Source organism: Balaenoptera borealis (genome assembly GCF_965194805.1).
Source record: "Balaenoptera borealis genome assembly, chromosome: 18".
NCBI classification, from domain to species: Eukaryota; Metazoa; Chordata; class Mammalia; order Artiodactyla; family Balaenopteridae; genus Balaenoptera; species Balaenoptera borealis.
Genome location: NC_138877.1, coordinates 5,927,860 through 5,941,412, shown reverse-complemented (window position 1 = coordinate 5,941,412; position 13,553 = coordinate 5,927,860). Strand labels below are relative to the sequence as shown.

At 46.8% G+C, this 13,553-nt stretch overlaps 1 protein-coding gene and 2 long non-coding RNA genes across 8 annotated transcripts in view; 1 reads left to right on the top strand and 2 right to left on the bottom strand.

The window, feature by feature from the left end:
- Positions 1 to 2,243, bottom strand: part of LOC309615472 — an 80,158-nt gene extending 77,915 nt beyond the window's left edge. The window contains exons 1-2 of one of the 2 annotated variants that reach the window (XR_014236844.1): positions 1,960 to 2,243; positions 904 to 993 (exon numbers count right to left, since the gene is read on the bottom strand). This is a non-coding gene — a long non-coding RNA (uncharacterized lncRNA). The other variant, XR_014236845.1, reaches the window with a different exon arrangement.
- The window catches only part of MTIF3 (mitochondrial translational initiation factor 3), a 13,889-nt gene continuing 1,910 nt past the window's right edge, over positions 1,575 to 13,553 (top strand). The window contains exons 1-3 of one of the 3 annotated variants that reach the window (XM_082365130.1): positions 1,575 to 1,919; positions 11,664 to 11,865; positions 11,943 to 12,427. In XM_082365130.1, coding sequence (XP_082221256.1) covers positions 11,968 to 12,427 — 460 coding nt within the window. In that variant the 5' untranslated portion in view covers positions 1,575 to 1,919; positions 11,664 to 11,865; positions 11,943 to 11,967. Of the gene's footprint in view, positions 1,932 to 11,663; positions 12,428 to 13,553 lie in introns of all 3 variants that reach the window. The other 2 variants (XM_082365129.1, XM_082365131.1) reach the window with 2 other exon arrangements.
- LOC309615473 lies at positions 9,335 to 11,657 on the bottom strand. Of its 3 annotated transcripts, none has more exons than XR_014236847.1 (5): positions 11,275 to 11,657; positions 10,882 to 10,987; positions 10,641 to 10,751; positions 10,136 to 10,277; positions 9,335 to 9,883 (listed from the first exon to the last, which is right to left on the bottom strand). It is a non-coding gene; the product is annotated as an uncharacterized lncRNA (long non-coding RNA). The 3 variants fall into 3 exon arrangements; XR_014236848.1 differs by having other exon boundaries at positions 10,641 to 10,748; XR_014236846.1 differs by having other exon boundaries at positions 10,641 to 10,987.

Below are 13,553 nucleotides of genomic sequence, written 5' to 3'. Positions count from 1 at the left end.
ACTCTCAATGATTCTTTAGAAGCTGCCCGGTCCCATTTCAGCTGGAGGTCAGAGCAGAGTTCAAAAGAAGAGCTAAAAAGAACCTGCTTCTCTCTCTGAGGGCATGTCTGTAACACCCACCCTTTTCTGCTCATCTCCTTCCAGGAACACCAAAGCCCCTCTCTTGTTGAGATATCTCACAATGGCAGTCTAGAAAACTCCCCAAATCATCTATTCTGGCCACTCATACCTTCAAAGAGGGGCTGCAAGATAAAAGGGTTGCTGACAGGTAGCTCCAGTTACCAAGGACAACTTGGCGTGAATTTATTCGAATCATAATCTCACCAAACTTTAAGCCCTTAGTTTGGGTATTAAACTCTTCAACCAATTTCACTTAGTATCTTCCCAGACTTGTAACCCCACTGACTCACTCATTTCATAAGGGACATTCAGCATGAAGAACACCAACTCTGGTACCAGGCTGCCTGGGTTTTTTTTTATTCTTGAATCTGCTACTTGCTGCATGACCTTGGGCAAATTACTTACTTTCTTCAGGCTTCAGTTCCCTCATCTGTGAAATGAGGTACTTACGTTTTCCTGAGGATTAAACAACTTGAGAGAAGTCAAGCACTTGTGTAACACTGCCCGGCACGTACATAGGTAAACGCTGTAAATGCGGGCATTTACAGGTGACAAGCACCCACCATTTCCCGAGTTTTGTGCTGGTCACTCCATCCCCAGATCTACACTAAACAAACACATCTTGCTATTAAAGAATATTTTTGGTAGGATAAAATGAATCTTTAATTCTTCATGTTCAACTTGGAAAAGACCAACATGCAAATACTAACCTTGGCCTTTGGGCCACACATAGTTTTTCTGGGTTTACCACTTCACTGTTTTCAACAAAAATTCAGTACCTACTATGCCCGACGACGCCGTGGATTTGATGAGGAAACGGAAACTTGCTCTTTGCTCTCAAGGAACTGTTTAAGGCTGCACTAGTTTCCTCATCTGAAACGAAAAAGGTAATGCGAGACTTGAGCTGTTTAATGAGAATAAAGCGACATGTCCTGCTGGACTACACGTATCCAGTAGAAGCAGTGTGCTCTCATATAAATCAAAATAGCCTCTAACTAGGTGGCTTCAGGGAGTCACGGCCACTGAGGAATTCCCACTTTGCCACGGAGGAATTTCCTACTGGAGAAGAGGCGAGAGGCGCAGGGGCTGGCACGGCGGTCTGCAGGCTCGCGGACCCCAGAGCAAGCAGGCAAGAGACCGGGTGCACGGTCCGCTCCCAGGGTTAGAACTGCTCCAGAGCCTGGACACCGCACGCACGCACCACGCCCGTGCGGTCCTCGGCCAAACACTGACGGCTCCGAGCTCTCCGGGTTACGGCGCCACACGGGCCTTCCCCGCCCGGCCCGGCGCTCGCAGGCCGCCAGTGCCGCTTACCTGGGAACCGACGGGAGCCTCTGCTTCCCGAGTCTGCCTGCTCACCTGCAAATGCAGACAGTGCTCCCGAACTCACAATAATTATAAAGACGTTTATGAAATAGTTTATTAAGCATTCTATCAAAATAGTATTTTATTAAACAAAAAAGACGTGTACGAAAGCTCTAAGCCTAGCGGGAATACAGCCACACCGTGGTCGGCGCCAACGTAATGGACCGAGGGGATGGGAAGCTCCGATCGCCGCACCACCTGCGGCGCCAGGAGCCAGGTGAACGGCAACTTCCCGCACGCACCTCCCCTCGCCCTCCGCATTTTCTGTCGGAGGACTTTAGGCCGCCGGCCGGAAAAGCGCTCCTCCTAACGTCACCTTTCCTTTAAAGACGCAGGCCGAAGCCCCGCCCACTACGGAAGGTGAAAGGGTCTCGCGGCGGAGCCCGTTTGCGGACTCCTTCTGCCAAACCTTACCAATCGGCGGCCCGGAACAGGTAAAGCTAAAGGCAAGGGGCGCTGCGCGGGTGAGGGGACCTGCGGCGGGAGGATGGGGTCGTAGGGACGTGCCTGCGGAGGACGCGGCCTTGCGCTCGGCCGCGTCCCTGTCCCTGGAAGCTCAGTGCCGCCCACCCGCCAGCGGACAAGCCCTGCAGACCGTGCCGCGGGTTCGGGGATTCGGCCGGGCTGTAAAGCCGTCTTCGAGCCCAAGCCGCTGTCCGCGCACCCCGGAGCCGCAGCACCTAGACACGCCGCCCCCGGTCCTTCAGGCCCCTGGACCTTCTGCCCAGCTATCCCGGTGCACGTACGGGCACGCACGCAGGCCGTACGTCGCTACGGCCCGCTCCAGCCCAGGCGCGCCGCGGGGGCGGGGCTCGGGTGGGCGTGGCCGCCGCAGGTGCACGTGACCGGTCTGTTTGGCGTGCGGGGCTCCCCCAACCCCCCAGTCCCTGGCTCAGCGCGGAGCAGGGGAGGGCGTGTGAGCTCTTTGCACTCTGCGGCCAGAGAAGGCGGCGTAGTGGGGAAGGTCGCTGAGTGATCTGGGCTTTCTCGTTTTCCCATTTACCATTTACTAGGCTTCACGGCAAAAGACTCCTGAAAGAAGTAAATACATTTTCTTACTGAAGAGCCGCAGTTCCAAGTACAGGTTATGAGAGGCTTCAGTGTCAGGAAGTGCAGAGTGGAGGGCTCTGGAAAATCAGCCACTGTTGACCGTGCCCGGCGCGATGCAGGGAAGGGTAAACCAGATGCGTTCCCTGCTTCACAGAACCTACCGTCTGAGAGAAACAGTAACAAGATAATCACAAAAGTATAATCGTGGAGAGATGAGCTGTTCTGTGGACGCACTTAACGCTGAGCTCAACAAGCAAATAGCGGGGACCGGGGAGGCGGGGGTTGGCCAGGGGAGAGCTGGCCTAGTCTGGGAGGTAATCAGAGGAACGCCCTGAGAAGGACCGCGCTAGGCAGGAATGGGGTTTCCTAAACCAAAGGGAAGAGCGCTTCAAGATCGGGAAGGCCAGGGTGGCTTAGGCATAAAGGAAGTTTGGAATGGAGTGAGGCCGGGAAGGTGCGAAGGACCTTTTGGCCTCCTGAAAGCTCTTGGTCTTTAATCTTAAGGCAGTTTTAAGGTGGGCGGGCTCTGGGTGCGGGGACACCACCAGCGTTGCAGAGGGGAGAACTGATTGCAGAGCTCATGGTGTAACAGCCTAGTTAGGAGACCGATGGGAATCCAAAGGAGAGATGGACGATGTCTTAAACTAGGGTGGTGGCAGTGGATATGGAGAGAAGTGGGTGGATTTATGGTGTTCGGAGGTAAGACTGAGGAGCCTTGGTGCTGGATTAGCTGTGAGAGCGCGGGAGAGCAGAAGTGGACAAGACGAGCTGGCTCTGGACGGACTGAGGTGCTGGTCACTGAGATAGGGAGTTCTGGAAGGTGAGATGACCGTTTAGAAAATTAATATACAGGAATAAGTACAACTTTTAATATTGAGTCTTGAGCTCAGGATTTAAGAGCTTTTCAAAAAATGTTTTCTGGATGGTTAACTTATTACAATAAAATAACTAAAAAATAAAATAAATTTAAAATTTTATGGCTAAAGCAATGTGGTTAAGTAATTGGCCAAGATATATGTTAGCTTTTTCCAGTGTTTTAATCAGTGTTCTAGCTCGTTAACAGCTCGTCAGTGTGGAGGGTACTTTGTACAAAACCAGGGCCAGCAGACAGCAACCTGAAGGCCTGGTGAGTGCAGTGCTCACCCCGGGCTGCAATGGGGCAGGTGGGGCAATGGGCAGGCCTGCCGGCAGAAGGACTTAGTGAAACTCCTTTGGAAGGCATGAGAGAGGATTCTTAAAGTCATCGGAATTGGCAAAATTAATTTCACAAATACTTAGTCCACTAGAATCCATGTACCTTTTGATTCAACCTCCCTGGAAAGCATAGGTATCAATATACAATGTCAGCTATGTAGGAAAGAAAAGCAGGGAGTGAACAAATAATAGAAGTTATTTTCATCTCTTTAGTTGATAGGAGTTTGGTAACAAAGGTGTTGTCAAATTATGTGTGTAAGATTTGTACATTTCATTGTATGTAAATTTTGCCTCAAAATGAAAAGAATTGTAAATGATTATTGAACTCTAGTTAATGATATGCATGCTGAAGTGTTTGAGGATGAAGTGTACGAGTGTCTGCAGCTTACTTTGAAATGTATCAAACCATAAATAAAATGGATGGAAAGAGGAAAAAATAGATGGATAGATAAACCAAGGAGAGCAACCATGGAATCTGGGTGAATGAGTATTGGGGTGTTGACTGTACAATCTTTCAACTTTTCTGAACATTTAAACATTTTCATGATAAAAGTTGGGGAAAGTAGTCCTATAATAGGGAAGAACCTTTGTATTCTAGTTAATCACTAAAGGGATGTTGCCTATAAGCTTAAATTATACATAATGGCCCATCTCTGGGAATCCTGCCTCCCAGGTGAAGCTAAAATACCTCTGTTCAGATCACAGAAAATATCCGGACCAGGCCCACCTGTGAATGGCTGCAGGCAGGAAGAATAACACATCCCCTCTGGAGTCTGGCCGGAACCAGGACTTTACTTCCTCCCCTTTTAGTGTAAAAGAAGGCTGAATTCTAACTCGGGGAAGGTGGTTCTTTGGGACATGGGTCCACCATCTTTTCGGTCTGCTGCTTTCCAAATAAAGTCACTGTTCCTTGTCCCAACGACTCGTCTCTCGATTTATTGGCCTGTCATGTGGCGAGCAGTACGAGCTGGACTTGGTAACTGTCCTCAAAGGATGTGGTTCCTTTCAGACAACTGAAGACTAATGTGAAAATACAAAGGATGCAGCCCTAAGCTCACGTGAAACCCACAGCATATGGAAGTACCACATATTTATTTCAGAATTGCCCACTTTATGGCTTAATGTTTAAATTATTTCCAGTTTTTACTGTAATATGTGGGTCAAACACTAAAATTACTCTGTTGTGTACACCTGGAATCATGTAATTGACATTTTTTTCTTACATCATCCTGGGACAGCTAGGGATGATGCTGAAGAGGTCCAAGAAGGGGCGTGGGGATGCAAAGTAGCAGGAGTTGCAGGAGAGGAACCACAGCCCAGAGGGGAGAGGGACTCTGGGGACATTTGTCAGTTTGTCCTCCAGTGCTTAGAGGATGTGGAGTTTTTCAGTGATCCAATCTCAAGTAAGTAAAGAACAACGAAGAAAAAGAAATCCTGTGTTTCTTTCTAGAATATGGAGTTAGCTACTGAACTAAAACGACCAATAGATGCAGCTCATACAGCACAGTGTGAAATCACTGTGTGATTTCAATAAGGTCTGAGTAATCATGGAATCAAATGGATATCTCATATTATTAAACTGTGCATTTTAAGTAACTGACTTTAAGATAACTGGCTTTTAAAATATTTTTGGATGTCTCAGAAACGACAGTTGTGGAGGTAAGGGTAGGAACACTCATGTATTTTGTCAGCTCACTTGTTATTTAAACTGTACAGAAGCTGTGAGTTGGATATTAAGTGAAGAGGCTTGCTTTTCATGATTCCTAGTAAGTGCTTATTTTGACTTAGATTTGGTTCATTCGGTCTGTTATATATTTGACAGAGGTTATCAAAGACATCTCATCAGAGAAACTGGCTCCCTATTTTGCATCAGCCTGGAAAGGTTAAGGGTAACCCCAGACATCCCAGCTTAAATGACTTGAACCCACTTACATTATAATGTTTTATTACTCATTTTCTTAACGTCATCTTTTTCTGGGGGGTCCCAGCCCAGTGGTTGTTAACAGGAGCGGGGTGAGGAAACACCTTGTATTTTGAAAAAGCATCCCCAGCTGATGCTGGTAGGCTCCCATTTTCTGAGAACCACTTCTCTAAAATAGAGGACTTGTGTTAACTTTTAGCTGTTTCGGTTAACAACAAATTGTTCACATAGTACCTTAAACTGAAACCATCACCATTTATGATGGTAAAACACTTTTAGACTTGATTTGATGAAAACCAGATGGAGAAAAAAAGGCAATTTGCATTAAAAAAAAATCAGCCATTAAGTTTGTGAAGTTCCTTGCACATAGGCTCCACTTAGACACAGACTTACAACTAATGAAGGGAATTTTTTTTTTTAAGATATATAAAGCCAGAGTGCCCGTTTATTAAATTACAGTAAATGTACAACTTACACAGACTGGGATAGTCATATTGGCATGACTAGTGAACTTTTTCCTCCTTGTAGGTTGTTGATTCTTTTTAAAAAACACCTTTTTAATTATGAAAAAAATTTAAACATACAGAAAAGTTGAAAGATTAATAAGTAAACACTCATATAACCATAACCTAGAGTCTGCGGATTTTGCCATAATTGCATTTATATTTTCTGCCGAACCATTTCAAAGTAAGCTGCAGATGTCATGACACGCTCCCTAAGGAGTTCCTAAGAATGCCATTTCCACAGTTGAGAAAATTAACAATACTTCTCTGATAGTATCTAATCCATCACGAATCTAGCCCATATGCAGATATTTCTCCCTTTACCCCCATATGTCTTTTTGGTTGCTTTTTTCTCAAACACACTGAATTTTATGATTATGTCTCCACAGTCTTTTAATTTTTTTAAAAAATTTATTAATTTATTTTTGGCCGCTGTTGGTTCTTCGTTGCTGCACGTGGGCTGCTGCGCGTGGGCTTTCTCTAGTTGCGGTGAGCAGGGGCTGCTCTTTGTTGCGGTGCGTGGGCTTCTCATTACAGTGGCTTCTCTTGTTGCAGAGCACAGGCTCCAGTAGTTGTGGCTTGTGGGCTCAGTAATTGTTGCATGTGGGCTCAGTAGTTGTGGCTCATGGGCTTTAGAGCACAGGCTCAGTAGTTGTGGCACATGGGCTTAGTTGCTCCGCGGCATGTGGGATCCTCCTGGACCAGGGCTCGAACCCGTGTCCCCTGCATTGGGAGGTGGATTCTTAACCACTGCGCCACCAGGGAAGTCCCATATGTCTCCATAGTGTTTTTTTTTTTTTTTAATTTATTTATTTTTGGCTGTGTTGGGTCTTCATTTCTGTGTGAGGGCTTTCTCTAGTTGCGGCAAGCGGGGGCCACTCTTCATCGCGGTGCGCGGGCCTCTCACTGTCGCGGCCTCTCCCGTTGCGGAGCACAGGCTCCAGACGCGCAGGCTCAGTAGTTGTGGCTCATGGGCCGAGTTGCTCCGCGGCACGTGGGATCTTCCCAGACCAGGGCTCGAACCCGTGTCCCCTGCATTGGCAGGCAGATTCTCAACCGCTGCGCCACCAGGGAAGCCCTCCATAGTCTTTTAATTCAAGTTCCCAGGGACACTGACTTTTCTTTTTTTAAGACTTGAGGGCAGTGGTTTTGTCCCACAGTCTGGACTTGTCAGACTGTTTCCTTGTAGTGTCATCTCATTCATTCCTCTCTAGTCTGGCCCTTGTATCCTTGGAAACTAGACGCTAAGTCTAGAGGCTTGACGCGGTTCAGGTTTAACCTTTCTGGCAGGACTGCTTCACGGAAGGACCATCCATCACGTGAAGAGGTGAGTGTTAGACTGTCAGGATGCTGAGTCTGACCTCTGTTACGGGGTGACAGCCAGAGCGCGCATTTCCCGCTTCAGTCTGGAAGTATTCTTTGGGTCACCCTTTGGCACCTCTTGAATACCTTGTTTCCTCATCAGCTTTTTACCTAATGATTTTTGCATCCATCCTTGCCTGAGTCAGTGATTTGATTGGAGGTGGCAAAATGGTGGTTTTCAAATTACTTTTACTTTTCTTCTCCATGTATTAGCTGGCATTCTCCTCTAAAGGACGCTTTTCTTCATCAACTAGGGGTGATGACAGTTCTTCTTAAAGAGGTAGGATAAACGCTTCGTTCTTTTTCAATGACCAGTTTCCAGAGTAAGGAGTCAGGGTAGCAGTCACATACAGTTGTGGCTGTTTCTTTTTCATAGATTTTTGCATATTCGGTGTGTTGAAATGAATTTCAGTCACTGATGTTTAAATTATCACACATTTGGCCCGTGGGAGTCTCTTCATATGATCAAAGCGTAAATAAAATGTAAACAAAATGGTAATACTATCAGGGAAACCTGAAGACTGGATATTTGAACATATAGAGGACTGATTATCAGTTGGGAATGTGTTATTGTGTTTATTCAAAATATACAAGAGTCCTCAGCTCTTACTGGAGTGTTTACTGATGACACAGGATTTACTCGGAAGTAGTTCACGGATGCTGGGGTCCCGGGAGTAGTTGCTGGTGGAGAGAAAGCCTGTTGGACCACATGCTGCGAATCAAGGAGCTGAGTGATGGGTGCTTAGACCTTTATTTTGCTGTTTTTTCTGTATATGCTTGAGAATTTTCCTAATAAGAAGTTTCTCAATTACTTGAATTTATGTTGATATTTCCAATTCAAATTTCATATCACAGGTTTTTCCCTAACTCTGTTATTTATATTTTTATCTATGAAGAGTTTATTTTGAAGAAACAGGTGTTATCTTCCTCTTTGCTGATCCAAAGCCAAAATTTAGCTAGTGTTGAAGCATAATTGCTGTGTAAGTCAAGAAAATTTAAAGCCTTTTAAAATTTGAATAATAGCAAAGAACCTTTAAAAAAGTAAAGGTAAATAATAATCATTTTTAATTATTACATTAATAATTATATATTAATTATTATAATTATTATATAATTATATACTTATATAGTATAATATTATAATACATTTTATAATTTATTTTTATAAATTTTATAATTTATATAAATTATATAATGTATAATTTATACATTATATATCATAATATATAAAATATAATTATATAATAATTATATATTTATATATTATATTCAATTATTGTTATTATAATAATTTTTCTACTCTTTACCTTTTCCTCTTCTTGGAGAGTATTTTTAAAGCTTTAAAAAAAAACTACATTATCTTTCTGAAATAGTTTTTATTTTGTAAACAAACAGAATTTATTAGTATAAAAAATACTTCCTCCTTATAAAAAATTAGAGAAATAATGGTAATTAGGAAGAATAGGGGAAAGAAAATTACTGTGTCTTCAACCTTAAGGAAACCTCAGGGTTCTTAAATTTCTTTTCATCTTTCTCCTGTGCCTAGTTTATTCGCTTCCTTGTTTTACAAAATCCTACCTATTACAGTAGTATTTTCTGTGTAACGTGTTGATAACGCATTACACAGGGCACGCTAGCGTTCGTCTGTAACCGCTAGTTTCATCCTGACTCAGAGGGAAATCTGGGACTTGCTGCTGCTGCCCTTTTTCTGAGGATAAATGGAAGAGTCTTCTCCGGTGTCTTCAGACTTTTCTGTTTGGTTTGCCAGCTCCCGCCACGTGGCAACAAGTATCTGAGTGTCTGTTACTGAGCAGTAAGTATCTCAGCTATTTAAAACCCAGTTCAATCCCACTGTGGAGGCTTTACAGCATCTGCATCCCCAGTTAATGACCATCAGGTAGTCCATTCATTGTGGATGAAATGTCTGGCCGTAGATCTCACTGAGGTTGGTGGACGTTTAAAATGCCAGCTGGGAATTTTTTTTTTTTTTTTTTTTTGTAAAGCATGGATCATTTTATTCAAGGTTTATTCATAAATCTGACAATATCTTCTCACGATACTATAGAAAAGCACCAGAAGAAAACTGACACAGTGGTATGATTGAATACTCCTGGAAAAAAGGGCCCTAGCTTTTGAACAAAGGAAGAAAATATACGGAGGAAAGTTCAGTATCTCTAGAATAACAAGAGCGCTCTTACGGCGCATCTGCAGTGGGGGGCGCTGGTGTACCTGACGACCTGGAGACTTGCCTGCAGACGCCGCCTGCCTCCTGGCCGTTTCCTTGGGCTCACGCAGTCATTCGGCACATACGGTCAGCCCTCCGTATCCACAGGTTCCACATCCGTGGCTGCAACCATGACTGAAAATACTCGAAAGAGAAAAAATTGCCAGAAAGTTCCAAAAAGCAACTGTGCCAGGCAACTATTTATATATCATTTCCATTGTATTAGGTATTATAAGTAATCTAGAGATGATTCGAAGTGTACAGGAGGGTGTGCATAGGTTACGTGCAAACACTACAGCACTTTATATAAGGGACTTGAGCATCCTTGGATTTTGGTGTCCGTGCCAGGTGTCCTGGAACCAGTCCCACGTGGATACCGAGGACGGCTGTACGTACTGAGACAGGCTGTAGGCGCCAGTGTGAGGAGCACGGCGGCGAACGAAGTAGACACGTGACGTTTTCTCACGAAGCTTACGTTCCAGTGAGGAAAGACTGTTGAGTGTTCATGTGTAGATCAATGTATGTCGGCAGTGAATCTCTTTAAAAGGCAAGGTCGTGGGTTTGAAAGGATGGGATGTGCCGTTGACAGAGTGGACAGGGAAGGCCTCGCCGAGAAGTAAATGAGCTGGCATCGTCTGAGGGAGAGGATCCCACCTGGGGCGGGGGCTGGGGGGAGGGCGCGTCCGGCGTTCACAGGAACAGCAGGAGGCCCATGCGGTTGGCGCAGGGAGCGCAAGAAGCGGGGTGGGTGCTGTGGGCAGGGGTGGGTGGGGGCCTGGTCCCGGGGGCTCTGGAGGAGGTGGGGGCCGCGGAGGGCTGTGAGCAGAGGAGCGCCGCGGCCTGACTTCCACGTTTTAAGGGGCAGGAGCAGCAGCGGGGAGGGTGGTCAGGAGGCTGGGACCTGATCCCGGTGAGAGACGATGGCATTTCAGGGGCAGGCGATAGACAGCAAGGGAGAAGGCGAGGAGTGCTTAGATCCTGCTGATTTTTAGAGGGCGAACAATGGGATCTGCTGAAAAAGAAGGGTCAAGGATCACTCAGCTGTCTTGGGCCTGAGTGTCAGAGGGTGTATGCGAGGACAGCAGACGGGAGGACAGAGCGGGGAGCAGGGGCAGGTGGAATTCAGCTCTGGCCGTGCTGACCTGAGGGTGCCCGCTGGGCATCTGCGTGGAGGAGCTGGGTGGGCAGTTATCTCTGCAAGGGTGGCATTCGGGGCGGGGCTGGGGGGTTGGAGCCAGAGTGACAGACCTGCAGGGGAGGGAGGTGAGAATGTGCGCCTCCCATCACTTTCCATAGTTTGCTGTTCATCCCCCCCCCCCCATGTCACTGGTCGACAGTGGGCGTGGTCGGTGGTGATGGGTAGGAGGGGTGGGTTACCCAGCCCAGTGGGATCAAAGCTGGACCAGAGGGAGCTTCCAGTCTGAACAAACACCCCAGGTGATGCTCGAGCAGGTGCCCCAGGGAGCCTTGTCTGAGAAGCACCATCTAAGGCACCGCATCCTCTTCTCTCTCATTGACGAGCCGCACACACCTACCTCTCTGAGTTCTTGATTCTCTCGTGTTTCTCAGCAAACCCTAGATGAGATGAACGGGTCCTCTCATCACTCCCTCAGACACTTCTCAGGTCTACCTGTCGTGTGGATGGTAGGAGGGACACTTATTATGGTGGACAAGCAACTAAAACATCAGAATGCCCCTTCTAAGTGCAGCGTTCGTAGCCATGAAGTCAGACCACACGCGCCTGGCGCTTTAGCTCACCTTTGGCAGGGATGCAGCACCTGCCTTGTGAGTGATGGATGTAGTTTATGAGGCCCCTTTAATGTCGGGGCATTTCCTTTCTGAGAGTCCCAGTTCATTCTTCCAGGGGGTCCGCTGTCTTCCTGGAGGGTCCCCCTTCCCATAACAGTGTTCTTACCTTTTGTAGGCCATCAGATGTATTGATAAGTTGTTCATTACGTTCACGAAGAGGTGTCTGTGAGTCAGCAGGGATTCAAGATTCTGCATCATCCTAAATAAACCCTTAGGGTGACACCTGCTTTTGGAGCTGGCACTATGAGATCCATGGGGAACGGGGTCAACTAAGATAACTTTGACGTTTCCTGTGCACGGACCTGCAATGTTCACAGGTGAGGTTCCCACAGGCTCGCACAGGCCCTCCATGCTCCACAGCACCGGCCCACGGGAATGAGCGATCGGACTTCAGTGAGCTTTTCTCCCTGCTTTTTAGGATGGCTGCCCTTTTTCTAAAGAGGTTAACATTACAAACTATAAAAACGGAAAATACTTGCATTAGAAGATGTTTGGGTAAATACGTCGTACAAAAGACGGCACTGGCGGAGCCATCCCACATTGCCTCTGCCCCAAGACCGTCCTGCCTCATTCACGCAAAAGCTTTTAGTACTGAAGACACCCAGGACAAGAGAGAAAAGAAAAAAAAGAATGAAACAGCTTTTCGTAACGTTGGAAGAAAAATTAACGAGCGCATCATTCAGGTGCTGGACGAGAAGGGCAACGACCTGGGCCCCATGCACCGAGCGAACGTGATCAGGCTCATGGCCGAGCAGGACCTGCGGCTGGTGCCGAGGGACCCCAGCGCCGAGCCCCCGCGGTACCAGCTCATGACGGGCACGCAGATCTACCAGGAGCGGCTCCGGCGCAGAGGGATGGAGAGGGCCGAGCCCAAGCCTGGTAGGTACCTTGCTGTCTGCCCCCGAGCGCCTCACGACTGCAGATCCGCAGCTGAGGTCTGGCATTTGCCAGGGCCCCTATGACAACGGGGCAGTGAGAAACTGAGACGTCCTTTCACCACCGTTTCCAGTGTCTTTTTCGTCCACTTACTTCTATCCCTTTTTTCTTTTCCTTGCTACTCTTGTGTCCGTCATGTCGTCCTCTACACCTGTGTAAAATGAGGGGAAAACAAGGTGACCACGACCAAAGTAACGGGAACCCTTAACCCCCCCGTTAGCTGCGTGGCCTCCCAAAGCCGGGCCCGGCAGAGTGGCGCTCAGGCGTGACGGGCTCCTGGTCCTGTCCTGGGCCGCTCACCTGTCGGGGCACCCTCCTCCCCTGCTCCCGTCATCTCTAAGTGGGGGGGGGGGGGGGATGTGTGCAGTTAATCACACAGAGGCGCTCCCTAACTCTGAAGTGATTCCTGGAGCGTGCCCCATGCCCGTTTCGTCACAGTAAGGGTAGGAACGCTCACGTATTTGTCAGCTCACTTGTCATTTAAACCGTACAGAAGCCGTGAGTTGGATATTACGTGAAGAGGTTTGCTTTTCATGATTCCTAGTAAGCACTGATCATTATGGAAAACACACTGAGACAGAGGTCAGAAGGCTGGTTCCAGAGCTGCACGGTAAGGCCACGTGTCAATTTTCTGACACGACATTTAACAACAGGGATGTTGACTGGAAAACAAAAACTATCCAGAAGAGGCCAGCTAGGGTGATAAGGACATCAAACTATGTCACGTTTAAAAAACAAAAGGTGAACAGCCCGAGAAGCTTGGTTCAGAGACGGCTGAAGGGCTGACAGAGAACTCAGACCAGCTGGTAAGAGCTGTAAGGAAGCAAAGAGGTGTTAATAAAAGCACTCCTTTTCAGAAAAATTACTTCTATTTAAAGAAGAAAAAATATAATAAGAAAAGAAAGCCTAAAGAAAAAATATAATAAAAACACCTGTTACCCACCATCCAAAATAAGAATAAGGATTAACTGGTTCCTTTTAAAGGACCATTCCTTTGTTCTTTCATCAGATAATGGTAACGATAAACAGAAGCATTCCATATTGAAATACTCTTACTTGGCAGGTAAAA